General features: G+C 54.0%; 2 protein-coding genes across 6 annotated transcripts in view; one reads left to right on the top strand and one right to left on the bottom strand.

The window, feature by feature from the left end:
- NOC2L (NOC2 like nucleolar associated transcriptional repressor) overlaps positions 1 to 5,434 on the bottom strand; it is a 39,316-nt gene extending 33,882 nt beyond the window's left edge. For all 4 annotated transcript variants that reach the window (XR_013482578.1, XM_020976858.2, XM_020976863.2 and 1 more), the window contains exons 1-4: positions 5,331 to 5,434; positions 4,390 to 4,575; positions 823 to 1,003; positions 301 to 417 (exon numbers count right to left, since the gene is read on the bottom strand). Coding sequence is in view for 3 of the 4 variants with exons in the window: in XM_020976858.2 (XP_020832517.1) it covers positions 301 to 417; positions 823 to 1,003; positions 4,390 to 4,575; positions 5,331 to 5,371 (525 nt within the window). In the remaining variant the exon portion in view is untranslated. The remainder of the gene's footprint in view (positions 1 to 300; positions 418 to 822; positions 1,004 to 4,389; positions 4,576 to 5,330) is intronic.
- Positions 5,435 to 6,445: 1,011 nt separating this feature from the next.
- Positions 6,446 to 25,099, top strand: KLHL17 (kelch like family member 17). 2 transcript variants are annotated; one of them, XM_020976846.2, is made up of 12 exons: positions 6,446 to 6,712; positions 11,238 to 11,536; positions 12,466 to 12,587; positions 12,728 to 12,949; positions 13,505 to 13,621; positions 13,974 to 14,187; positions 14,431 to 14,575; positions 14,673 to 14,840; positions 22,648 to 22,736; positions 22,860 to 22,933; positions 23,323 to 23,504; positions 23,837 to 25,099. In XM_020976846.2, exons 1-12 carry the CDS (start codon positions 6,606 to 6,608, stop codon positions 24,063 to 24,065), a joined length of 1,968 nt encoding a protein of 655 aa, XP_020832505.1. In that variant the 5' UTR covers positions 6,446 to 6,605; the 3' UTR covers positions 24,066 to 25,099. The 2 variants fall into 2 exon arrangements, with proteins under 2 accessions (XP_020832505.1, XP_078001914.1); XM_078145788.1 differs by lacking the exons at positions 23,323 to 23,504; positions 23,837 to 25,099 and adding an exon at positions 23,231 to 23,315.
- The last annotated feature ends 603 nt before the right edge of the window (positions 25,100 to 25,702 follow it).

Raw genomic sequence — 25,702 nt, 5'->3', positions numbered from 1 at the left:
CTACTCTATTAGCGTCTATTCCGTTCACTATTTCCCGTGGACATGGAGCATCCTCCTGGTGATGGGGAGACCTTGCTGCCAGGGCATGTTAGACCCTACTCTTCAACTGTACCAGTTTATGGGGTGGTCAGAAAGCTGGGCACCCGGGGGATGTGAGGGAGGGGGTCGTGTGTGGAGGAGCATTAGGTCCTGTGCCCCAGGGCCAAAGGCAGGAAGATAAGAGGCTATTTGGTGGGCCACAGGCATGCGGACTGCCCAGACAGCCCGGCGGCCCCCACACCTCCTCCCTGCCCTCCTCACCTTGGCTGACTGCTTCCACTGCTCCACCATCTTGAGGGTCAGTCTGGTCCGCTTGGACCGGCTCTTCTGCATGCTCTGCTCCTCCTCTTCCTCCCCCTCTTCATCCTCACTGGCTTCCTGTATGAGGTAGGGCCAAGGCCAGTGATGAGCACCAGAGGCCCGGCACACACCGCCTCCCCAGCCCCAGGGCCCAGAGCTCCAATTTGCCATTGCCAGGCCAAGGGCCTCGTCCCAGAGGCAGCTGGCCAGGGTCCCCAATCACAAAAGGTGTCAGGATCAGCCCCCCAAAGTCTTTCAGATGAGCTCTAGGCTTGCATCACCAGTGGGCTAGGGGACACCTCAAACTGGATTTCCCAAAGGCATCTCACACTTGTGTGTCCCAAGCAGAATTCATCACCTTTCTCTCAAGCCTTCCCCCACCCCCTTCCTTCTCACTGTGGGCCCCCCCCCAAGTGCCCCCCACCTTTCTCCCAAGTCCTCCCCCACTCCCTTCCCCCCACCGTGGAGCCGCGGCTCCCCCACCTCCAGCTCGTCTGGGAGCGTGTGGAATTTCTCCTCCTCCTCGTCCTCGGAGCTGTCTGAGTCATCGAAGTTCAGGAGTGTCTGGTCATTTTCCTGGAGGAATTGGTAGAACTCCGGATCCTTGTCCTTCAGCCTCGAGAGCTGGTCCTTGTGTTCAGATGCCTTACCCTTCCTTAGCTTCCTGGAGACCACAGGCAGACACAGGTCAGGATGCCCACCAGGCTGGGCAGGGGCCACACCTCAACCCTCCTCCGGGGCACCAGCGGCTGTCACCTGGCAAACACTGGCCAGATGCTCACCCCGGGCCCCAGCGGATACCAGCGACACAAGGACAAGGATGATGGAGACTGCCCTCCAGAGGCTCACCTCTGAGGGGGCACACAGGGGACACAGAGCAGGACAGGCCTCCTACAGAAGGGGGATCTGGGCTGCGTCTGAAGGAAGCCTGGACAGGCGGAGGAGCAGGGCACGCCCTCGGGGCAGTGCCAAGACACAGTGTTGAGCCACGGAGCGTGGCGTGGGACAACCACCCAGGGAGGCCAGGAAGGAAAGACACGCGGTGGGGGAAGGGGGGCACCCCCAGCCAAACACTGCAAGCAGCCCAGAGAAGCCCGAATCCCGGGGGATACAGGCATACCCTCCACTTGGCTATTAGACAAGTTACAGGATTCTGGGCGCGCCTGGATCATCTGTGGCATCTGGGGGAGCACAGGAGGGAGCTGGCCTGCATCGACACCCCTGTCGGGGATGACCCCCACCAACAACTAACATGGCAAATGACCAAGGCCTTCGTTCTGGCCTAGGGGACAAAACGGAGAGAAGGCAGCTGGACAAGCCAGTTAAGAGGACAGGGCCCAAAAAGGCAGCCAGCAGCTAACATGACCTAAGGTCCCCAGTGAGAGAGCCAGAGCCTCTGGGGATGAGGAGGGTCTAGGGCCGCTGTCCTCAGCCCCAGGCAGACCCACGTAGAGGGCAGCGTCCAGATCTGGGCATCCCAACGATTAGGCGGGAGCGTCCAGAGCAGAGCAGCCAGGACAGTGAAGGGCTTGGGGGTCATGTCAAAGGGCACAACCAGGCACACCACTGAACAGAAACAGCAAAGATGGCGACTCAGAGACGACACCAGGAGAAAGGGCAGTCCCACTGTGGGATGGGCTGCTGCCCACAGTGTGGGCGCCCCGTCCTGCAGGATCTTCAAGCAGGCTTGCTGGGTATGTGCCAGCGGGGATTCCTCCTGCAAGGCCTCAGCCAGGCACGCGCTCAGATCCCCTCCTACACCTGGGGTTCTTCAACAGCTTGACTTGGAAGGGAGGTGGGATCCTGAGCAGAGAACCCCAGGGAATACATGCGGGGTCCTGAGCGGTCTCTCCCCTCTTCATCCGTGACCTGAATGAAGGCTCCAATGGGATGAACAGTTACCGCTTCACAGATCACGTGAAGCCAGGAGGGGTGGGGAGCCAACCTACGGGAAGGCTGTCAAATAGCACAAAAAGATGTGGGCGAAAGCAAGGTGCTGAATCAACTAAGACAAATTTGAAGGGGGACAAGTGTGGAGCCAGAAAACACCAGAGACCTGAATGGTCAGGGTCAGAGGTGACAAGAGGTCACCAAGGTCACCTTACAGATAAGGAAACTGAGGCCCACAGAGGTCACACAGATAGTTCTTGGTAGAGCTAGGATTAAACCAGGACCTCAAACTCCAAATGCAGCATACTGCCCCTCAGACCAAAACCAGGCCTTGAAAAATCAACTTCCTATATCAGATTGGGCGCCGTCTCGGGGAGGGTGGCAGGAAGGAAGGGGGAGAAAAATTTTAAACTCAAAAACTTATGGTAGTGATTGCTGATAAATCAAAATAAACTAATAAAATTAAAAAAAAAAAGAAAAAAGAAAAATCAACTTCATCAGTAAAAGACAACTAGCCAGCAGCTCATCTGAAAAAGCTGGGGGTTTTCAGAGTTGACTTTTTCAACTTCTGAGGAAATCCAAAGATGGAGCAACAAAGAGATGGCTGGTGAACATTTAGAAAAGGAGGTAGCAGTCACAAGCCAGCCTGCCTTGGTTCAGCAAGCACACATGTGACAGACTAGCCCTATTCCCCTTCCACCGTTTTTGACAGGGTTAAAACTCACAAATCACAGAAATGCTCTGGAGCTAGACGACCTGGATTTTGGCAAAGTATTTTATTTAAAAAAGTGCCTCACATTATCTCATGAAGAAGACGGAGAGGGGAGCTAGATGAGAAGAGTCAGATGGACACATAACTGCCCAGATGGCTGGACTCAGAGCACACTCAAGTGTTCAGCGGCAGCACAGTGCCCCAGGGCTCCAGATTCAATTCTAACCTGTTTAACATGTTTGTCAATGATTCAAAGAAAGGCATCTAGCTATTCTCATCAAATGTGCAGATGACCCAGAGAGATCTCAGCAGGCTAAATACATTAAGATGAAATTCAACAGAGGTAAATAGAATCTTACACATGGATTCAAAAAAAACCAACTTCACCTGTACAGGATGGGGAAGGTGTGATTAGAAAGCAGTTTGTCTGAAAAAGATCTGGGAATTCTAGAGGACCCCAAGCTCAATCTGAGTCAGCAGAGTCAGTCATCACTGGGGCAGCTGAAAAAACTAATGGGATCTTGAGCTACATCAAGAGAGGCCTGGCTTCAGGGAAGAAGCAGGAACAGCGAAATTATACTCTGCCTCAATCAGAAATTGTGAGGAGTACCGTGTTCAGTTCTGGACACAACGGTTTCTGTGGGCCATCGAAAAGCTGGTGAGCACGCACAGGAGGGTGATAAAGATGGTGAAGGGCCAGGAGATATGTCCTCGGCACTAAACCATGGATGCCAACTAAAGAATGGCCTCTTTAGGGGCAGGAGAAACTCCTTGACAATAGAGCAGTCCCCAGGGAAATGGGCCACCAGGAGAGGTAGTGAGTGCCCCATCACTGAAGGTCTTCAACTGAGCCCAGATGCCCACTTTTTAGGGGTGCTGTAAAGGGGACTGAGATTTATGCAAGTACAGATAGATGAGCCGGCCTGTGGTCCTGGGAAATCTGAGCAAGCTGACTTTCAGACAATTCAAGTTCAGAAGACTTGTATCGTCTATTCCCAGCCTCCTCAATCACGTAGCTGCTAACAGAAGGTGCCCCCCACGTGTCTTGACGTAAGTGCTGGGAGTGCGAGGGGGTGGTGGCCCTCCTAAGCTTCTTCATTCCAGCTAGGGGCCACCTGCTGAAGGGGACTGGGATGGGAAGTACCCATGCCATCTGTCTACCAGGCCCCACAGTGGGCCACAGAGAGCAGGGCCCAAAAACCTACTATTAGCAGATCTTTCTTACAGAAGATAAGAGCCCAGAGAATGGCCCGGGGTCTTGGTATCTCTGTATAAGTCAGAGAACAAGCTGGGTTGTAATAGGGTCAGGAGTCCTGGCACTAGACAGAGATCCATCTGTGTGTGTCCCCCTATGGTGGAGGAAACCAAGTAAGCTTAATATGAGGGAGAGGGAACAGAGGGAAGGAAATGGGGCACAGATCTGTAACCACCCACGCCCCATCCCTTACTTTGTGGCTGGCCCCTCCTGGGCAGTCAGCTTCCTCTTGGGCACCCCCAGAGCTGCCGGGCTCTGGTCTGCATCCTGGGCCCCCTGGGGGGGCCGAGACGCCTCTTCCTCCTCCTCTGACCCACTGTCCAGCTCCGAGTCAAAGCCGGAGGTGAGGAACTCATCCACGCTCAGTTCGGCAAGCTTCCTGCAAGAAGATGAGCAGATGGCTTTTAAGGGGTCTGGGGGAAAGAACCTGGAACACCGGGCCCCCCACAAGGCATGAAGGCCTCAGATTCCCCCGGATCTCTTCAAAACCCAGCTCGAGCACAAGGGACCCTCCCCCAACCACTTTATACCCGGCTTGAATACGCTATTATGTGCCCATTTCTCCCAAAGCCTGGACCACAGATGTAGAGCCGGGAGGCCAAACACTGCCCCGCCCCCCCATTTTACAGATAAGGAAACTGAGGGCCCAAGACAAGCGGTAAGTGGCAGAGCTAGGATTTGAACTCGGGGCCTCTAAGACAGCTAGGTGGCGCAGCGGACAAAGCTGGGCCTGGAGTCAGGCAGAGTTGAGTTCAAATCTGCTCTCAAACACCTACTAGCTGTGGGACCCCGCCTGAAACCCACTAACTAAACCATTGGTTGCCTCAGTTTCCTCATCTGTAAAATGGGGACAATCAGCACACACCGGCCGCTTAATCGAGGCTGGCGCCCTCTTCCTCCCCCTCCCCCTCCCCGAGAGGCTCCAGGCCAGCGCCGGCACCCCCGTCTCTTTCTCCTATGCAGCCCCCTCCCGCCACGATCCAGACCAAGTCCGGGAGGGACTCAGTCTCCCCTCCTGCGAAACACGAGCAAAGGCGGGGACCGGAAGGGGACAGCCGCGGATCCCCAAGCGCCCCCCTCGGCCGCCGAGTCCGCGCAGCCGCCACGGCGACCCCCACGCCCCCCACTACGTACCTCCGTCCCGCGCCACGCGGCGGCTCCGCGACCACCGCCATGATCCACGCTGCGCAGCGTGGGCTCCGCTTCCTCTCCCACCATGCCCCGCGCGGCTGGGCGGCCCGCCGCGGCTCCGCCCTCAGGCGTCGGCTCTCGGGTTCTGGGGCCGCGCGCAGGCTGCGCTTGGCACGGGCGGGCGGGCGAGAGGGAGGGAAAGAGCTGGCGGGGAGGCCCGAGGTCAAGGGGAGTTCTATTGTGTGCAGGGGCCGGACAGAGGGGTTCTGGGCCTCAGTTTCCCCTCTCTGTAAAAGTGATGGAGTTCCCAGCCCTAAACCCAGGAGCTTCAGTTTCCAGCTCTGTAACATTAAGGAAATGAGACATTCAACCAGCTCTGGAGGGTGGCCGGGACCAGATTAAAATGTAATTGGGATCTTGGGGAGGGGGGAGGGGGAGAAAATGAAAAACTCAAAAAGTTATGGAAGTGAATGTTAAAAACAAAAAATAATAATTTTTTAAAATGTAATTGAGAAATGTTTACAATGAAACAAATAAAAATGCAATACAACATACATTAAAATTAACACGTGCTTTTTTTTTTTTAATTTGTAACGTATTTGGGGGGTAAGCGATTTGCCCCAGGGTCACACAGCTAGTAAGTGCTATGTGTCTGAGGCTGGATTTGAACTCATGTCCTCCTGAATCCAGGGCCGGTGTTCTATCCACTGAGACACCCAGCTGCTCCACATATGGGGTTTTTTAAGTCAATATGCCGCTGGCTGGCAGGCGTCCTTTTCTGTTTTCCAGCTCTCTAGGCTCAGGCCCACCTGTATGCTTTTTAGGGGGATGACCATCCCGAAAACCCTTCACCACTGAAGGACCACGAGTGTCATGACATCTTTTTTACAGTTTCACTATAATTTATCATACTTCGTTCTATCAGTGCAAATGCTCAGCTCGGGGTTGGGGTCGGGGTCGGGGTCTGGGTCAGGTGATCAGTAGAGGGCTGGGCTGGACTGGACTGGACTGAGGGTACACCGGGGATCAGGAGACAGAGTTGGACAGCGAGGGGAGGTGGCGCGGGCGGGCCCGGCAAACAGACGTGCTGCGCTGGCCAGGGCTGCAGAGCGAGCCGACCAGCAATCGGAGCGCGGGGCGGAGAAAGCAGCGGCCGCATCAGCAGCGGCGTCCGCGGCAGCATCTGCATCGCCGACCCGGCAGCGGCTCCGCCGTCCTCCCTCCGGGCCGAGCTGGAGCCCGCCCTGGAGCCCGAGCAGCCCGAGCCCAGGCCCGTCCATGCAGCCCTGGGGCGAGCGCGCGGCGGGCAGGACGCAGAGCCCCGAGCACAGCAGCCCGGGCCCCCCCCAGCCGGGGCCCGGCCCCAGCCCGGGCCCCCCCGAGGCGTGAGTGCAGTGCGGGACCCCCCACCCCCGGGACCCCCTGAGCCCGTCCCCATCCTGGCCTGAACAGCCCAGAGCTGTCAGGCTGAGGCCGCTGCAGACAGCATCCCCATCCTGGACCCCCTGCCCTCCCCCCATCCCGAGGTAACCCAGTTTCAGTCTGGGGTCACCTTCTGCAGACAGCACACACCCAAGTCTAGACTCCCTCTTAGGCCCTCCCCCATCCCTGTCTAATCAAGCATCAGTCTGAGGCCACCCTCTGCAGACAGCACCCCCAGTCTGGACCCCCAGCCCTCCTCCCATCCCAGGGTAACCCAGTATTAGTCTGGGGCCACTCTCTGCAGACAGCACCCCCCCCAAGCCTGGACTCCCCCTTAGGCCCTCCCCACACCCCATCATGCCCCAGCCCTCCCTCCATCCCAGGGTAACTCAGTATCAGTCTGAGGCCACCCACTGCAGACAGCACCCCCCAAGTCTAGGCTCCCCATTAGGCCCTTCTCCCTCCCCATCATATCCCAGCCCTCCCCATTCTGTCTAATCCAGTATCAGTCTGGGGCCACCCTCTGCAGACAGCACCCACTCTCAAGTCTGAACTCCCCCTTAGGCCCTCCCCCATCCCTGTCTCGTCTAGTATCAGTCTGAGGCCACCTACTGCAGACAGCCCCCCCATCAAAGTCTAGACTTCTTAGACCCTCCTCCTTCCCCATCATACCCCAACCCTCCCCCCATCCCAGTGGACCCAGCTCTGACCTGTCAAAGGCCACTGCAGACAGCCCACCTTCACAGCTCCATCATATCCTACCCACCTCCCCATCTCAGTCTAACCCAATATCAGTCTGAGGCCACCCACTGCAGACAGTGCCCTGCCCCAGCCTGGACACCCCCTAAGCCCTCCTCTCCTCCCCATCACAGCCTAACTCAGGACAGACTTGTTAGTCTAAGATCACCTCAGACATCCCCCACCCCCCAATCACAGCCTAGGTTCACTCAACTCCTAGCCTGCTCCAGACCTGCCAGGCTGAGGTCACTGCCGGCCCCTGGCCTAGCCCTTCCTCCTCCCTAACTCATGTTCCTTTAATGTATCCCATGCTGGCCCCTCAGCCCCAGCCCCCCATTCCTCATCACAGCCCAGCCTTCCAGTCCCAGGCCTCCCAATTCCTAATACAGAATAGGCTTTCACAAGCTGAGGGCTATGCCGAAGGGCTGGCCCACTGATCACTGCCCTTCCTTAGCCCTCCAATCCCAACCCAGATGACCCATCCCAGCCTGGGCTCACTTCCCAGCCCCCATTCCCTGACCCACCTGCCTCCACCCATCTCCAGCATCTGAGCACCTTAACATTGTCCCTCTCAGCCCATCTGCCCCCTTTCCCAGCCTGGACCACCAGGTCCCTAATGGTCCCACTCCCCGTCTTTTAAGCCTTCCAGCCTAAACCCTCACCGCCTCCAATGCCAGCTTTGTTCCTTTTCAGGGTATGAATCCAGGGACTCACGCCTCATCTTCCTCAGTTACCAAACTGTTTACCCCCCTTCAACCCATCCCTGAGTCCTGGCCCCCTTTTAAGGCATGAGGGTGAACTCTAATCTTCTTCCCCAACCCATCTGTCCCCCTACCACATGGAAACCTTAGGCCCCCCATACCCCAGTTCATAAGAGGCCCCTAACCCATCTCAGCCTGGACCCCAGCATAACCCTGTCTCCAGGAGTAAAGATGATCCAACTCTCCTTGTCCCAACCCTCTCTAATCTTGTGAACCCCGAGAATGGATGTGACCCTCAAATGGCCCCCAACCTACCCCAGGTGTATGTGCCTCAGGCCCCTCCTTTCCATAACCTTCTGGCCCTTCCCCACCCTATCCCAGGCTCTTCCACCAGGCATAAGTGTACCCCCCCATCTCTCATCCCAGCCCCTGCTTACTCCCTGACCTTCCCGATACCCTCCTCAGCCAGCCCACCCTGACCTGGACTCCCTTGACCAATCCCAGCCCCAGCCCTGTCTCCAACATAGCCCAGGTACCTGAGGCCTGAATGTGGACCCCCAAACTCCCAAATGGGGTCCTATGATTCCCAGTACCCTGAAACCAGCCTGGCCCTCCCCAGCTGCTCTTATGCCTTGCATCTTTGAGTTCTCCTAGCCAACACCCCCCACCCTTGGGGAGAGAAGATACTTTGGTGGGAGGGGACCCCTTAATGCAGAAGCCAACCCCTGGGCCCCCCGCCACATTGGGCAGAGCATGTTTGTTGGGGCATGATAGGGTTTGCAGCAGTGGTCAGAGGCTGCCCAGGCCGGAGGCCTGGGTTCAGGCCCCACCTCTGACGGGCTAGCCGGGTGTGGGACTGTGCTGGGCACGCCATTTCTCAGTGCCTGGAGCAGCTAAGGCCGCACCACTCTAGTATACAGATGAGTGGCCAGCATGTATCAGTAGAGAGAGCGTCCACGCTGGACTAAAGATGTCCATGTTGGTGTCCAGACAGACCGTCCGATACATGCACAGGCATGAGGCAGGCTATCATGTGCACAGACACAGTCCCACATGTGCAGAGTTATACATGGATGCCCGCACACACCTGTTTGGAGGAGTCCTGTTCCTTGGCCATGGAGGGCAGGGCTGTCAACCCTCCCTTTCTTCCGTTTGGGTGGGCCTCCCGCTTATTTGGCACCTGAAGGATTCTCACAACAACCCTGTGGGCAAGGGCTGTCATTATCCCAGCTGTTTAAATAGGGGAACTGAGGCAGACAGGTAAAGTGACTCACCTAAGGCCACACAGTAAGTGAAAAAAGGAGGGATCTGACCCCTGGTCTCATGTAGAACCAGTGAGTTCTCTTTCCTCTGCAAGGAGGGGGCGCTCCCCAGGGGCAGTGGTCCTGGCTGGAGAGCAGAGTGGGCAGTATTTTGGGGGCTGGACTAAACCTCCAGCCAGTAGGAGAGAGCCAGGTGTACAAGGTTAGGGAGGAGGGAGGAACATGGGAGCCAGCTATGGAGAGCCATGAATGCCAAGCTGAAAAAGCTTGGGTTTGGGCTTACAGATAAGAAAGGAGCTGTCCTAGGTCACTACTACCCTGCCCCAGCTGCTCCACTGGGGAAACTGCCCCTCTGAGCCGTGGAAGGCCAATGATGGACCCCTCTGGACTGCATTTTCCAAGGGTGAAGAGAGCTTTAGGGGCAGCTGGGTGGTGCAGTGGGTAGAGCACTAAGGCTGGAGTCAGGAAGACTCATCTTCCTGCATTCCAGTCAGGCCTGATACACATGCTAGCTGTGTGACCCTGGGCAAGTCCCTTAAATTGCTGTTTGCTTCAAATTCCTCTCCTGTAAGGAGATCATAATAGCACCTAACTTGCAGGGTTCTTATGAGGATTAAATGAAATGATATTTTTCAAGTCCCTGGCACATAGTAGAGCTTAATAAATGCTAATTCCTTTCCCCACCCCCAGGCCATCTCCTTTCCTCTGTCCTCTGAGGCACCTTCCTTTCTAGTTCCATCACTTCACATCCTGCCTCTGAACACTTCCTATCTGAACCCTGAGCCCCCGATTCTGCCCCATCCTGTCTTATTCTCCCTGCTATGTGGGGTCCTCCCTATGCATGGCTCAGGGCCCCTCTCCCACCTGCCTCCTCTCACCTGTAGCTAAGCTGGAGGGGTACCCAGGAGGCTCAGAACGCCTGAGCAGGAGGGACCTTGGAGAGCTCCTGGGTCACCCCCCCCCCCATCTTTCTCATTCTCTCTCTCTATCTGTCTCTCTCTGTCTCTCTGTGTCTCTCTCTGTATCTTTCTCATTCTCTCTGTCTCTGTCTGTCTTTGTCTCTGTCTCTGTCTGTCTGTCTCTCTCTGTCTCTGTCTCTCTTTCTCTCTCTCCCTCCCTATCTCTCTCCCTGTGTCTCTCTGTCTGTCTCTCTCTCTCTCTTTGTCTCTCTATGTCTCTCTCTGTCTCTGTCTCCCTCCCTCTCTCTCCCTCTCCCTCTCTCTCTGTTTCTGTCTCCCTCCCTCTCTCTCCCTCCCTCTTCCTCCCTCCCTCTCCCTCCCCCTCTCTCTTCCCCTCTCTCTCCCTCTCTCTCTCTCTCTCTCTCCCTCTCTCTCTCTCTCTCCCTCTCTCTCTCTCTCTCCCTCTCTCTCTCCCTCTCTCTCTCTCTCTCTCTCTCTCTCTCTCTCTCTCTCTCTCTCTCTCTCTCTCTCTCGGAATGGGTTAAGTGACTTGCCCAGTGTTGCACAGCTAGTAAGTGCCTGAGTCCACATTTGAATTCAGGTCCTCCTGACTCCAGGGCCAGTGCTCTGGCCATCTCAGCACATCGGTCAGCCTTGCTTCAGGCTCTATGGTGGCTGAGGAATGGGGGCACAGAGGAGCCCCTGTTCTCTTGAGGCAGACAGTGGATGCACACGAGCTGCACAGAGAGCTTGTACCAGAAAAGGGGTCCCACAGTTGGTGGGTTGTGGAGGGAGGACTAGCAGCCAGGGCTGCTGCCTCCCTGCCCTTTCACTGCCCCCATGTGTGCCCAGTAAGCCAGTGGGAGCAACCAGCCTCTCCCGTTTCAGGGTACTCAGTGCCGATGCTGCGCCTCGTCCCCACGGTGAGGCGGCCGAGAGGGCCCGACCCCGGCCGGCCCGAGGTCCTGGGGGCGCCATGGAGGGTGCGATGCAGCTCCTGACCCGCGAGGGCCACAGCATCGCCCACAACTCCAAGCGGCACTACCACGATGCCTTCGTGTGCATGAGCCGCATGCGGCAGCGCGGGCTGCTCTGTGATATCGTCTTGCACGTGGGCACCAAGGAGATCAAGGCCCACAAGGTGGTGCTGGCCTCCTGCAGCCCCTACTTCCACGCCATGTTCACAAGCAAGTACTGACCCAGCCCTGAGCCAGACCTCCTGACCCTGCCCTCGGCCTTCCCTGCCCAGCACAGAGCACAACCCCTGATCCTGACCTTGGCCTTTCATATCTAGTACAGACCCCAGCCTCAAGCTGGTCCTAACCAAGCCAAGACTAGCTGGCTTTCTGCCCTCAAGTTCAGCATACCCTCCTCAGCCTAGCCCCCAGCCCTAAGCTGGATCCAACTCAGATCCTGGTGTTCCCCTTCCGTGCAGCCCTGGGCCGGGCCTTCCCTGCCAACCCTCACATCTCCTCCCCTGGGGCCAAACTAAACTTTTCCCTCCTAACCTGACCCAGCCCTTGGCCCCAGGAGCACTTCTGCCCCCCAAGCCAGGCAGCCTCTCTGCCCAGCCCAGAGCCTCTCTCCCCAGCTTATCCTCTAAGCCCGAGACCCCTGGTCCTGCCCCACCCCCATGAGATGAGTGAGAGCTGAGGCAGGGGCTGCAAGTGGGAGAAGCAGGTGGAAATCACTGAAGAGCCAATTGAGGAGGGTCTTCGATCAGGGTCTGGAAGGTTCTCCCCATTGTGGGAGTCTCCAACAGAGAGTTTGGGGGGGGGGGTCTCTGACCAGGTGGAATCATCTGATGGTGATAGAGGAAAGGCCTCTGCTCAATGTGGCAGCCTCAGACAGATTTGGGAATCTCTCAGGTTGAGACCGATGGGCGTGGGGGTCTGTCATAGGATGAAAGGGCTCTCCTTTTGGGTGGGTGAGTTCTTTAATGGAATGGGGGTACATGAGTCTGTTCAGTGTAGGGGATTTTAGTGACTGGGGCCTCTGATGAGGATGGGAAGCTTGAATCATTATGGGGAAGGACTGAGGAGGAGTGGTGGGTTAGAGGGCTGCGGGGCTGGGGGGCTCTGCGGGGCAAGGGGCTCTGACCAGGATGTCCCTGCAGATGAGATGAGTGAGAGCCGCCAAACACACGTGACGCTGCATGACATTGACCCCCAGGCTCTGGAGCAGCTGGTCCAGTTTGCATATACCGCTGAGATCGTTGTGGGGGAGGGCAATGTGCAGGTGAGGCTGGCTGCCCACCCCCACACCTCATCACGCACCTGGACCTCCAGTCTGCTTCAACAGCCCCCACACACCCCCCGATGCTGCTCCCCTCCTGCCCCCCACATGTCTCCGGTCACTGTCCCCCCTCATGCTCTCAGACGCTGCTTCCTGCCGCGAGCCTCCTGCAGCTGAATGGCGTGAGGGATGCCTGCTGCAAGTTCCTGCTGAGCCAACTTGACCCATCCAACTGCCTGGGCATCCGGGGCTTTGCCGATACCCACTCCTGCAGTGACCTCCTCAAAGCTGCCCACAAGTATGTCCTGCAGCATTTTGTGGAGGTGGCCCGGACCGAGGAATTCATGCTTCTGCCACTGAAGCAGGTACTGTCCCCGGGGACCTTTCCCCCGACTCCAAGAGCCCTCCAATGTCCCTGGAACCCCGAGACTCTGTGGGTAATCAGCCTGTCAAGCACCCCAGTTTTCAGCAGGACCCCCAGATTTCACAAAGAGCTACAGTCCTTCCACAAGACACCCAGAGATGTCTGAAGGCCACCTGTAGGACCCCAGAGGCATCCCTGTGACCCTCAATCCCCCAAGGATCCAGAGGCCCTCTCAGAGATCTCCCTCATATTCCTGAGATTTGCTCCTCTCTGATCACACAGGGGCTGCCCTAGACTTCCCAGAGATGTCCCCAGACCTTTCCAGATGACCTAAAGACACCCCAGAGCAGAAATAAGTAGGCCCACCCTTAGGGCACCTCTGGTAGGAAGGCACTTCAGGCCAAATCTGGGAAGATGCTATTTCTGGTATGAGGAGATTCAGCCTGACCCAGGGAGCCCCTAGGCTAGGAGGGCAGAAGACCCATCCTGAGGAGCCCTGGTAGGGAAGGGAGAGAGGGCGTGGGCCTGTCCTGGGGAGCTCCCTCTCCCTCTACAGGTGCTGGACCTCATCTCCAGTGACAGCCTCAACGTGCCATCAGAGGAAGACGTTTATCGAGCTGTCCTGAGCTGGGTGAAACATGATGTAGATGGACGGAGACAGCATGTGCCCCGGGTGAGGGGAGCCCAGCCTGTCCTCATCAGTGCTGTCCCCCTGTGACCCATCCTCTGCCCCTCTTTCTTCTCCTGACCTACCCTGACCCATCCTGGCCCATCCTCTGCCCTCCTCTCTTCTCCTGACCTGTCCTGTCCCATTCTGGTCCATCCTGACCTGTCGTCTGCCCTCCTCTCTTCTCCTGATCCTTCCTGTCTCAGTCTGTCCCTTCCTGACCTGTCCTGTGCGGTCCCAGATGTGTGTATGTGTGTGTTGTGCTCCTGTCCCTCACCTTGAGGGAGAGGGGGGTGCTCATCACCTGGCCTGGGGGGGAGGGGGGAGTTTCTGGCCCCACCTGACCCCCTCTCCCCAGCTGATGAAGTGTGTCCGGCTGCCACTGCTGAGCCGAGACTTCCTGCTGGGCCACGTGGATGCCGAGGGCCTGGTCCGACACCATCCGGACTGCAAGGATTTGCTCATCGAGGCCCTCAAGTTCCACCTCCTTCCGGAGCAGCGCGGGGTCCTAGGCACCAGTCGCACTCGGCCCCGACGCTGTGAGGGGGCTGGCCCTGTGCTCTTTGCGGTGGGTATGTACGAGACTGAGGGTCGGCCTGTGGGGAGGAGGTGAAGGAGGCAGCCCAGGGGCCTAGAGAGGAGAACCGGCCCCCCACTCGTCCTGGGAGATTGGGTGAAGAGAGAGCCGGGGGGGTCAGTTCTGCACTCTTCGCCGTGGTTGTGGGCTAGAGGTCCCATATCCTGCTGGGGCACAAAGCTGACCCTCTGCTTAAAGGAAGCAGGCTGAAGACGCTACATCCCGAGCCTCCCCCCAGGTGGTGGGAGCCTGTTTGCCATCCATGGGGACTGTGAAGCATATGACACACGAACAGACCGATGGCACATGGTGGCATCTATGTCGACCCGTCGTGCTCGAGTGGGCGTGGCTGCCATTGGGAACCGACTGTACGCCGTGGGCGGGTAAGGTGGCCTTGGAAGATGTCTGGGTAGGGGTGGAGGCTGAGACCCCCACAGCAGACACACTGACCTCTCTCTCCACCCTATCCCTGACCCCAAGCTATGATGGGACATCTGATTTGGCCACCGTGGAGTCCTATGACCCCGTCACCAACATCTGGCAGCCTGAGGTCTCCATGGGGACCCGTCGGAGCTGCCTGGGCGTGGCCACTCTCCATGGGCTCCTGTATGCTGCTGGTGGTTACGACGGGGCCTCCTGCCTCAACAGGTAGGGCCATTTATGGGGCATTATGGTTGATTCTGGCCATAGGTCCCAGATATTTACAGAGTTAAGTCTTTGTCTCTTTCCTGGGGCACTAGCCTTAGGGACGTTACCTTCTACCCTCACCTCTGCACTGGAGGGAGAGAAGCATATCCAGACCCAGGCTCCGTCAATCATCAATCATTTATTAAGCACCTACTATGTGCTAGGCATTGTATTAGGCACTGTAGTCTGTAAAGACAGAAATGAAACTTCCCTGATCTCAAGGAATATATATCCTATAGGAGGTGAGTGGGAATGAGACACAAGACATACACAGGGCATGCATAAATAAATGTGTGTGTGTGTGTGTGTGTGTGTGCGCGCGTGCGCCAAATAAGTGCCAGCTAATTTGGGACAGGGGAAGATTAACACCCAAGTGGGCCCAGAAAGGCCTCCTGAAGGAGGTGGCAGCTCAGCTGAGCTCAGATGGTGGACGCTTGGAATTCTAAGAGGTGGAGATGAGGAAATGGCGCCTTCCAGGCATAGAAAGGCACAGGTGGGAGATGGGATGTTACATGCTGGGAAGCCTAGGGTGGCCAGTTTGGATAGACCCATGGGTGCATAATATAGAATGAGCCTGGAAAGTTAGGCTGGAGCCAGGTTGGGAAGGATGTTAAATGCTAAAACAAAGGAGTTCGGATTTGTTCTTCAAGGTTATCAGTTATCAGAGGCCACCAGCTTTTCCTGACTATGGTCAGACTTGTGCTTTAGGAAAATCTCTCTGGCAGCAGCATGGAGGAAACATTGGAGAGACAGAGAGAACTGAGGCAAAGAAACCAATTAGGAGGCTATGGTAGTAGGCCAACAGAAAGAAAGGAGGGAAGGGAAGAGAATAAGCATTTGTTGAGCACCTAATATATGCCAGGCACTGTGCTAAGTGTGTTACAAATTTTACTTTATTTGATCCTCACAACAACCCTGGGAGGTAGGTGCTATTGTTAGCCCCAGTTTACAGATGAGGAAACTGAGGCAGACAGAGGTTAAGTGATTTGCCCAGTGTCAATTAGAAAATATCTAAGCCTGGATTTGAACTCAGGTCTTCCCATCTTCAGGCTCAGTGCTCTATCCTCCTGGGTGATAAAGAACTAATTTTGTGAGTAGAGAGGAGATAGAGAGGCAAGGGATGTTTGGAGGTAGTTGTTCTGCTGTTCAGTTGTGTCTGACTTTTTTTAACCCCATTTGGGGTTTTCTTGGCAGAGATACTGAAGTGGTTGGCCATTTCCTTCTCCAGTTCATTTTACGTATGAGGAAACTGAGGCAAACATGGTTAAGTGACTTTTCCAAGGTCACTTAGCTAGTAAGTGTCTGAGGCCAGATTCAGACTTGGGTCTTCCTGGCTCCAGGCCCAGTACTCTATCCACTGCACCACTTAGCTGCCCCTTGGAGGTGGAATTGAAGAGATTTGGTAACTGATTGGATGAGACAGGTAAGAAAGAGGAAGGAGTGGAGTTTGTGAACCCCTTGACAGAAAGAAGGAGGTTTGTAAGGGGAAAGGTAATGAACTCTGTGCTAGACATGTTGAGTTTGAGATGCTTATGGGACGTCTAGTGGGCAATGTCCACTGGACAGTTGGAAATTCCCAGCTGGAGCTTAGGAGACTGGGGCTGGATATATGGATTTGAGAATAACTGAATCTCTGTTTGCCTCGGTTTACTCAACTGTAAAATGGGGATAATACCAGCACCTCCCTCCCAAGGTTGTTATGCAGATTAAATAAGTTAATGTTTCTAAAGCACTTAGCACAGTGCCTGACACATAGTTGGTGCTCAATAAATGCTTATTTCCTTCCCCTCTTCTATGAATTTGACTGTGAATAGCAGAAGAGTTATTGAATGTTAGCTTGGCGGTGATGGCCGGATCAAATGAAAGCTCTTAAAAGCTGGGGAGACTCAGGCAAGTTTGTAGGCAGCAAGGGAGGAGCCAGGAGTGATTGAAGATTTTTGTAGAGTGCACATAGTAGGGGCAGTTGGGTAGAGGAGACAGAAGGGGTTGGGATCAAGGGCACAAGTTGGAGGGAGTGGCCTTGACCAAGAGAAGAAACGCCTCACCAGAGCCTGGAGTAAAGGAGAGAGCGATGGGTAAATGATGTCAAGAGGTTCTGAGGAGGGAAGAGGAAGCATGTGGCAAATGTTTTCTTAGTAAAGACTGAATCGAGGTCCTCAGCTGAGAGTTGTAGGGGCTGAGTAGTGGGGCAAGAGGTTTGAGGAGAGAAGAGAAGGTTTAGAACAGTCCAGTGAGAGTGAAAGGGTCCCTGGTCTCAGACGTATTTCAAGGAAAGATGCCAAAAGGCTAGCTGCAGGCTCCCCCCCCCCTTTCCTCAGGCCTGGGTGCCCTTGGACAATCTTAGCCCAGCCCAGCCCCTCTTCCAAAGGATGCTGTCTCTGCTATGCCTTCCCCTCCTCCAGACTTGCCAGGCTTCTCTAAGACTCTGGCCCAACCTGTGCCCATCCCTAGGGTCTCTCTTGGCATTTAAGCAGGACCACACTGGTCCCTAGGCCCCTTTCCCATCTGTCCCTCTCCATTCTCCAGTCCCTCTTGGCCTCCCTTCCCCCATTCATTCATTCACATATTCAACAAGCATATAATAACAATAATAATAACAATAATATCTAACATTTATGTAGAGCTTTAAGGTATGCAAAGCTTTTTACATGTTAACTTGTAACAACCCCATAACAATCCTGTGATATAGATGCTGTTATTATCTCCATTTTATAGATGAGGAAACTGAGGCAAACAAAGCTTAAGTGACTTACTCAGGGTAACACAGCTAATAAGTGTCTGAGGCTATATTTGAACTCAGGTCTTCTGGACTAAGTCCATTGTGCCCCCTAGCTCAACACGTCCAAAACCAACCTCATTATTTTCCCCAAAAACTCTCCCCACCCTCACCTTCCCTACTATTATAAAGGGCAATAACATCCTCCCTCAGGTTCCCAACCCAGTAATCATCTTAGACTCTTCACTCTCTTACCTTCCCACATCCAATATGGTGCCAAGGCCTGTCAATTTTACCTCCCCAGCATCTCTAGTACATGATTTCATCTCCCCAGCATCTCTAGTACATTTCACCTCCCCAGCATTTCTAGTAGATTTCACCTCTGTAGATTTTACCTTGGCAGTATCTCTAGTAGATTTCACCTAGGCAGCATCTCTAATGGATTTCACATAGGCAGCATCTCTAGTAGATTTCACCTCCCCAGCATCTAATAGATTTCACCTTCCTAGCATCTCTAGTAGATTTCGCCTATACAGCATCTCTAGTAGATTTCACCTCCTTAGCATCTCTAATAGATTTCACCTTCCCAATATCTCTAGTAGATTTTACCTTAGAAGCATCTCTTGTAGTTTTCTCCTCAGCAGCATTTTTCTAGTATGCCCCCTTTTCTTCTCTGACACTGCCCCTACCCTGGGTCCAGGCCTTGGTCACCTCACAGTAGCTACTGGAGGAGCCTGCCTGCCTCATCTCTCCTCTCTCTAATCCATCCTCATTCAGCCACCAAAGTGATTTTCCTAAAGTACAGGTCTGACCGTGTCACCCCCTACTCAGTAAACTCCAGTGACTCCCTATTACCTCCAGGATCATATATAAAGTCCTCTGTTTGGCACTGGCACATAGTAGGCACTTTATAAATCTTTTTTTGACTGACTGACCTAGCTGACAGTTTGTTAAGTCTTGAGGTCTTGGGCTTCAAAGATAGAAGTGAAGGTTCTCTAGGAATTCACATTCTCTGGTAGGTGGGGGAGGACATACCTTGTACTCAGATCAGTATGGTAAATAATAGAGGGGCAAAGGTAGGGGCAGAAACAAGAGGAGAGGGGAGGGGGCAATCAGGTCAGGCTTCCTGTAGGAGGTGGAACCAGCACTAAGCCTTGAAGGGAGCTGGGGATTCTTTGAGGCAGAAATGAGGAGGAAGAGCATTGCAAGCAGGGTCACCAGTTGCTCAGCTGGTTCCTGAGGTCCCCAAGTCTGGGCCTGCTGAGGGCCTTGCTTCACCAGAACCTGCCAGTAGATGGGCCCTCGAAGGAGATGATTTTGTAAACCATGGGCCAGTGTGTTTAGCTATACTCAGAGATGGACTGGCCAGGCCACAAGTGAGCCATCAGGGCAAAGGGTCCTCACTGGCTGGAGAACTCAGCTTCTCACCAGCCTTCTTTCCTAGGCAGTGCCAGGGACACCGGCCTAGCCTCTTTGCAGGGTGCATGAAGACCCCACCTTTTGCGTTGCCTTCTGACTCGACACCTCAGACATGTTGCAATGCACTGCCAGATCTTCCTCAAGAGATCCTGGGAGACACCCAGTATCTGCATTAAGACTGGGAGTCTGTTCTTAATTGGTTTCAGGAGACACCCAATGCCATTTGTACAAGCCAGCTCTAGAAGACAGTACACCCGCGGCATCCAGAGGGACATTTTTCCAATGTTGTCTCTAGATTCTGGGGTCCTGCCTCTGTGGGAGGGCCTGTAGCCCACCCCCAATGCAGTGAGTGAGGTACACTTTCATTCATTCATCTATTCCTTCTTTCATGGGAGTGTTTGGGTACTTATCAATCCTTAATTGTCATCAATCCCTGCTTAATGTAACACTCCTTTCATACCTGGAGCTCATTAGACTTTTTAAAGATCCTGGAACTTAGCTCCCCCCTCCAAAAAAAAAAGAAAGAAATTTCCATGTACAAAGTAGAACATAAAGGGGGGTTCCATGTGAAACTGACACTCACACATTTTTTCCTAACCCACTCTAAGTGGGCCCTCTTTGGACCTTCAAACCAGCTTACTGTCAGCAACCCCTCTGGCAATTTCTAGTCTTGAGATTTAGAGCTGGGAGAGACCTAAAAGTCATCTAGTCCAGTCTCCTCCTTTTTTACAGATGAAGAAACTGAGGACCAAGTACTTAGTCCTCATGCTCAGTGTGGCAGCTAGGTGGTGCTGGGCCTGGAATGAGGAAGACCTGAGTTCAAATAGTGCTTCAGACACTTACTAACTGTATGACCATGGGCAACTCACTTAACCCTGTCTGCCTCAGTTTCCCCATCCGTAAATGAGCTGGAGAAGGAAATGACAAACTACCACAGTATCTTGGTCAAGAAAACCCCAAATGGGGACGCAGAGTCAGACAGAACTGGAACAACTGAATAACCACAAAAATACACCAGTCCCTGGCACATAGTAGGTGTTCAATAAATACTTAGCCCCTTTCCTGTCACTCTTCTCAGCTCCTGACCTACTATTCCCTTCCTATGACAAAATTTCAAAATTGGAAGGGACAAATACAAGTGAAATAGCATGGGCAAAGCCCTTTGCAAACCTTAGAGTGCTATAAGTTTTATGGATAGGGCCTGAACTTGCGATTTTACTGCTATGAGGAACTCCCAGGGAAGGAAGCTCCCTCCACCAGAGCAGATTGCACCTTCTCTCCAATTTTTAGTCTCTGAGTTGCCAAGAACAGAGAGGTGAAGGGATTGGCCCAGTGTCACATGGCGCATACCATTGCAGTCATCCCCCACAAATCCCATGTAGAAGGATGGTGTGTCTACCTCTTCTGCTTCTTACTCCCTCAGACAGATGGCCCTTTCTTCCTTCTCTGTTCAGCATTCTCCCACATGGCAGAAAGAAAAAGACCCTGATCCCACTAGACATGTCTATACTCTCTCACCTAACTCTGCCTGCCTTTTCTAGCGCAGAAGGAGTTTTCTTGACTGTTTTATTAATTTTTTTGTCTTTGTGAAGAGCCTGACTCCCCTTAAGATAAAATTAACATTTCCAAAGTGCTTCCTGTGTGTCCGGCATGCTCCGTCTCTGGGCTGTGGACGTTGTCTTCTGGCCATCCTCCATGCCAGGAATGCTCTGTCTTCTGTTAAGTCCTAGTTAAAATCCCACCTTTTCCTGGAAGCCCTCCCCATCCACTCTTTATTCCAGTACCTTCTCTCTTTTAATTGTTTCCTATTTATCCTGTATACCAGCTTGCTTTGTCTATATTTGTATTTTGTCTCCCCCATTAGATTGGAGGCTCCTTGAGGGCAGGGGCTGTCTTTTGCCTCTGTTTGTGTCCTCTTGGTGTTTAGCACATTGCCCAGATGCATAGTAGGCGCTTAATAAATGCTGATTGTTCAAATCTGCCTCAGACACATAATAGCACTTACTAGCTGTGTGACCCTGGGTGAGTCACTTAACCCCATTGCCTAGCCAAAAAAAAAAAAAGAAAGAAAAGAAAAAGAATAAATGTTAATCGATTGATTGATTGCTAAGCCCTAGGGATACAAATAAGAAAAAGGAAAGACAGCCCTGCCCTCAAAAAGCTTACATCTAACAGGGAGGGGAATGGCAGAGGTATAGTGAATGATGGTGGTGGAGTCAAAACCAGCAGAGCCGCTGGTGACTGGTGAGGAGCTGGCTGGTGTAAGATCCCTCTAGAAAGGGAGGCTGTGGGAAGAGGCTTTTTCTCCTCAAGGTGTGAGTAGCAAAACTGAAGTAATCTCCATAATGATGACTTTATCTGATGATGATAACCCCCTCCCTCCCATGGTGGTTAAAGAGGGGTTTTTTTTGTTTGTTTTTTGGGTAGCAGGAATAGGAACAGCTAGTGATTGGGTAGAGCTCTGGACCTGGAATCAGAAAGACTTGGGTTCAAAACCCAAGTTTGGGGCAAGTTGCCTCTTCTCTGGGCCTCAGTTTCCTCATCTGTAAAATTGGGGATGGGAGGGTAGAGTCATTGCCCTCAGAGGTTCTTCCACTTGTAGCTCTTCCCGAGGAGCTGGGCCCATACCCTGGCCCCTTTCTGTGGTACACAGGCTCCGGTTCATCCCTGTTCCATCTCTATGGGTATATTTCTTTTTCCCTTTATAACTCCATATTTGTAGTCATGTGTGTACAGAATTTTAATTCTGATTTTACTTTGGGTCATTTCACAATGGGCATTTCTGCCCTATGTCTTCATGCTTCATATCTATCATTTTTACGGGCCTGTAATATTCCATTCCATAATGTGTTTAGCCATTCCCCAGTTGTTGCACCCATAGGTTGTTTCCATCTGTTTATTTTGCAATTACAATGAGAGTAACTAAGAAGATTTTTTTTATTTTTATAATGTTTTGGGGCTAAAGTCCTAGCAATGGATCCACTGGGTTGAAAGATGCAATCAGTTGTGTGAATCATTGCAGACTGCCACATTGCTATTCAAACTATTGACACTGCAATACCACCAACAATGTAGTAGAGTGCCCATTTCCCCACGGCACTACCAGCATTTGGATTTTATCCTTTTGAGAGGAAAAATTTTTTTTTCCATTTTAGTTGATGAAAGATTGCATCTTAAGTAAGAGGTCCTTTTTTCAAATTTCTTTGAAACTCCAATCAGGTTAGTATCCTTCAGAGTGGTAGAGTGGAAAGGCTGTTGGCTTCCATCCCTGGCCATTCCTACCTGTGTGACCTTGGGCAAGTCATCTTTCCTCTATGGGCCTCAGTTTCCTCATCTGTAAAATGAAAGTGCTGGGTTAGATGATCCTCAAGGCCTCTCCCAGTTCTACATCTTCTGATCCCACAGGGTCAAGGCATTTTTAAACACACTCGAGTTTCTTTAAGCAAAGTCTTAAAGTAGTTTCATCCATCATATGACTGGCAAAGCAATGGCACACTGGGAGTATCTCATTCTGAGGGTCCTGGGGAGGGGGGCTCGGTGGCTGGGGAAGAGGAGGTCAGGGGCTTGATCTCCGTGTCCTGCTTCTGAAGCCCTCCGTCTTCCTTCTCGTTGACCACCACTCCATGCCCACAGTGCCGAGCGGTACGATCCCTTGACGGGCACCTGGACATCCATCGCAGCCATGAGCACGCGGAGGAGATACGTCCGTGTGGCCACACTTGGTGGGTAGCCCAGAGCTCCCAACCTCAACACTTTCCCTTCAATTGACCCAAAATCCCAGGTGCCTTCTGGCATTCCCCCAGCTGTTTCAGCATTACCCATTTCTAAGTGACTCTGTTCCACAGATGGGAATCTGTATGCTGTGGGCGGCTATGACAGTTCCTCCCACCTGGCTACTGTGGAGAAATATGAACCCCAGGTAGAGCTCCCCCGCTCCCCAAGCCCCATTGCCCCCTCCCCTGTCTCTAGGCACCCATCCCCAGGTATGGTCCACTCCCTTTGTACCTCAATAGTGGAATCGCCCTCCCCAGTGTTAATCATTCTGTTCCTGCTCCAGCCTCCCCCTGACCTTAGAGATGAGGGGAGGGGGCCTGAGAGGGCTCTCCCTTCACTTGGAAAACTTAGTGCAAGTCCTTCCTATGACACCCACTTTTAAGGAGTGTGCCCCCCTCACCTTGGAGTTAACCCTTTCTATTCCTTCCTTTTCTCCCACCAGAAAAATTACGTGGGGGGGGGGAAGGTATCCTGAGTTGGGAGGATGGTGATGCCCCCGTGGCCACAAGCCCCCAGCCTCTCAATGTCCCCAAGGTGAACACCTGGACGCCAATTGCCACCATGCTGAGTAGGCGCAGCTCCGCGGGGGTGGCCGTGTTGGAGGGCGCCCTGTATGTGGCGGGTGGCAACGACGGCACCAGCTGCCTCAACTCTGTGGAGAGATACAGCCCCAAGGCCAATGCGTGGGAGAGCGTGGCACCCATGAACATCCGCAGGTATGTCCCGTGGCCACCTGGGGGCAGCCTGCAGCTCAGAGTTTCCCTTGACCCTGCCTCTGACCCACCCTTCCTGCTTCCTCAGGTCAGGGACCAGGTCCTGACTCCCCCCCACCCCAGACCCCTTCCTTCCTCCCAGAACCTTCATCAAGCAGCTAAGTGATTTCTGTCTCTGACCCGCTGAGTTTGTGCCTTAGTTTCTCCAAATGCAATGTCACTTTGAAAGCAGGAGGAAGCCTTGTTTCATCTTAACATATTCCACAACAAGAGCTTGTCTCTCCCCACATCCTCTCCATCTGCCCCCCGCGACACAATTTTGTGGCTCCCCCCAGGAGTACTCACGATCTGGTGGCCATGGATGGATGGCTGTATGCTGTTGGGGGTAATGACGGGAGCTCCAGCCTGAACTCCATTGAGAAGTATAACCCGCGCACCAATAAGTGGGTGGCGGCCTCCTGCATGTTCACGCGCCGGAGCAGTGTGGGGGTGGCTGTCCTCGAGCTGCTGAACTTCCCCCCACCCTCCTCGCCTACTCTCTCAGTGTCCTCTACCAGCCTCTGACCCTTGGGAAGACCAGGAGCAGGCCCCGAGCTCCAGACAGCTGGACTGTGATGGGGCCCTGGGCTGGAGGTGTGGAGACCCCAGAAGAGACTGCTGCCCCCATCCCCAGGGCATGGAGGGCTAGGGCAGGGATGGCCGTCATCCCCATTGGCCTCTTGCAGATGCCTTAATGCTCCCCCCGTCCCAGGAAGGGAGGAGGAGGGGGCAACTCCTGCCATGGAGGTCTCTGAGCCACAGAGACCCAGGGCCCCGGCTCTCCCCTCCCTCCCCGCCCTGCTCCCAAGGGCTGAGGCCAGGGGTCTCAGTCTCCTGCCCAGCACATGGGCCCCAGGCCCCGGAGCACTGTCTGCGTCTGCCTATGTTTGTCTATTTATGTATTTATTATTATTTATGAAACGTCCCACGGCCACCTCCCACCCCTTTTATATTCTTGATCCCTCTGGGGCATTTGTGAAAGTCGAGTTTCCTTTGGGAACCAAGCCCTAAGCCTAGGGTCCCCCCTCGATGAATTCCAAGGACAGATGGAGCCCAATCAGGACAGGTGCAGAGAGGCAGGTGCTGAAGGAGACCCAGAAACCCACTTGACTTGACAGAGATGCTGAAGGAAGCTGGGGACACTGAAGGAAGGAAGGACGGTCAAACCACTGACAGAAAGACTGAGATGCTGACGGTAAGACAGACCTGACCGAGACTGGAGGAAAGCTCTGCAGAAACCCTGGAGGGCAGACACACTGGTGGAGAGGGAGGTGCTGTTGGGAGACAGAGCTGGGGGGACCAGGGAGGCTCCCCTGGAGAATGGTCCTGGCGCGGGGGCTGTGCGGGTGAACTGGGACGATTCATTCCTCTGTCTTGTTTCTGTGAAGAGTTGTCTGTTTCCTTGAATTATGCACTGAGCTGGACACACGCACACAGATACCCGTGCATATACAGGCATACACATGTGGACATACCCACCAACATACATGCCTTCATGCACATCAGCACACAGCAATATGAACCTACCTGACCAATAAAAGTTCTTGTACACAGCCCAAGGCTGGCCTCTTCCTCATTTCTCCAGGGGGATCCTTGGGCTCTGTCCTGCTTTGTCAAGGCTCTGTGTGCCTCTGTTTCCCAAGTATGGAATGTGGACAGGGGTGGGGAAGACATGTGTCTGCCAGGGTTGGGGGGGGGAGCAATAGCTGGGAGATCTGACGTGGGGGAGGGGACCTTCAGCCTAGACCCCCCCCCCACCTCCCCAGTCATCCATGACTCAGAGGCTAAGGAATCTGAGGTGGAAACAGGAAGTGGGGGGGTTAGGGGAGGGCTGGGTTTAGGCAGGCTTTATCTCTAGCCCAGCCCTACCTCCCCCCTCCCCAGCCTCAATGCCAGGCTGGAAAGTGAGCTCGATGCACGCCCGCAGCAGCACCTTCTGGGGGGAGTCATGTGGCCCCCCCCAGAAGCACTTGGAAGAAAAGGTGGCCTGTCCTCAAGGGTATAAAAAGGAGAAGCCAGCTTCTGTGGCTGCTGATGTCCCCCTCCCAAGTGGAAGGCAGAGAAAGGGATGCTCTGACCCCCCCATCCCAGGTCCTGATGGCCCCATGGCCAGCCGTCTCCTGCCTCTGGCCCTAAGAGGGTCTGGGACACCCCAAGTAGCC

Source organism: Phascolarctos cinereus, unplaced genomic scaffold, assembly GCF_003287225.1.
Source record: "Phascolarctos cinereus isolate Bilbo 61053 unplaced genomic scaffold, phaCin_HiC Scaffold_726;HRSCAF=1367, whole genome shotgun sequence".
Classification (NCBI taxonomy): Eukaryota; Metazoa; Chordata; class Mammalia; order Diprotodontia; family Phascolarctidae; genus Phascolarctos; species Phascolarctos cinereus.
The sequence above is the reverse complement of the archived record's forward strand: the minus strand, read 5'-3'. Positions and strand labels throughout refer to the sequence as shown.

What these genes read in the sequence shown, in the direction of transcription:
- KLHL17 (XM_020976846.2), top strand. Translation starts at nt 6,606, where the DNA reads ATGCAGCCCTGGGGCGAGCGCGCGGCGGGCAGGACGCAGAGCCCCGAG. An exon ending in TGGGGGAGGGCAATGTGCAG is followed by an intron (nt 12,588 to 12,727) that starts GTGAGGCTGGCT and finishes TCATGCTCTCAG; the next exon opens with ACGCTGCTTCCTGCCGCGAG. An exon ending in GCACCCATGAACATCCGCAG is followed by an intron (nt 23,505 to 23,836) that starts GTATGTCCCGTG and finishes GGCTCCCCCCAG; the next exon opens with GAGTACTCACGATCTGGTGG.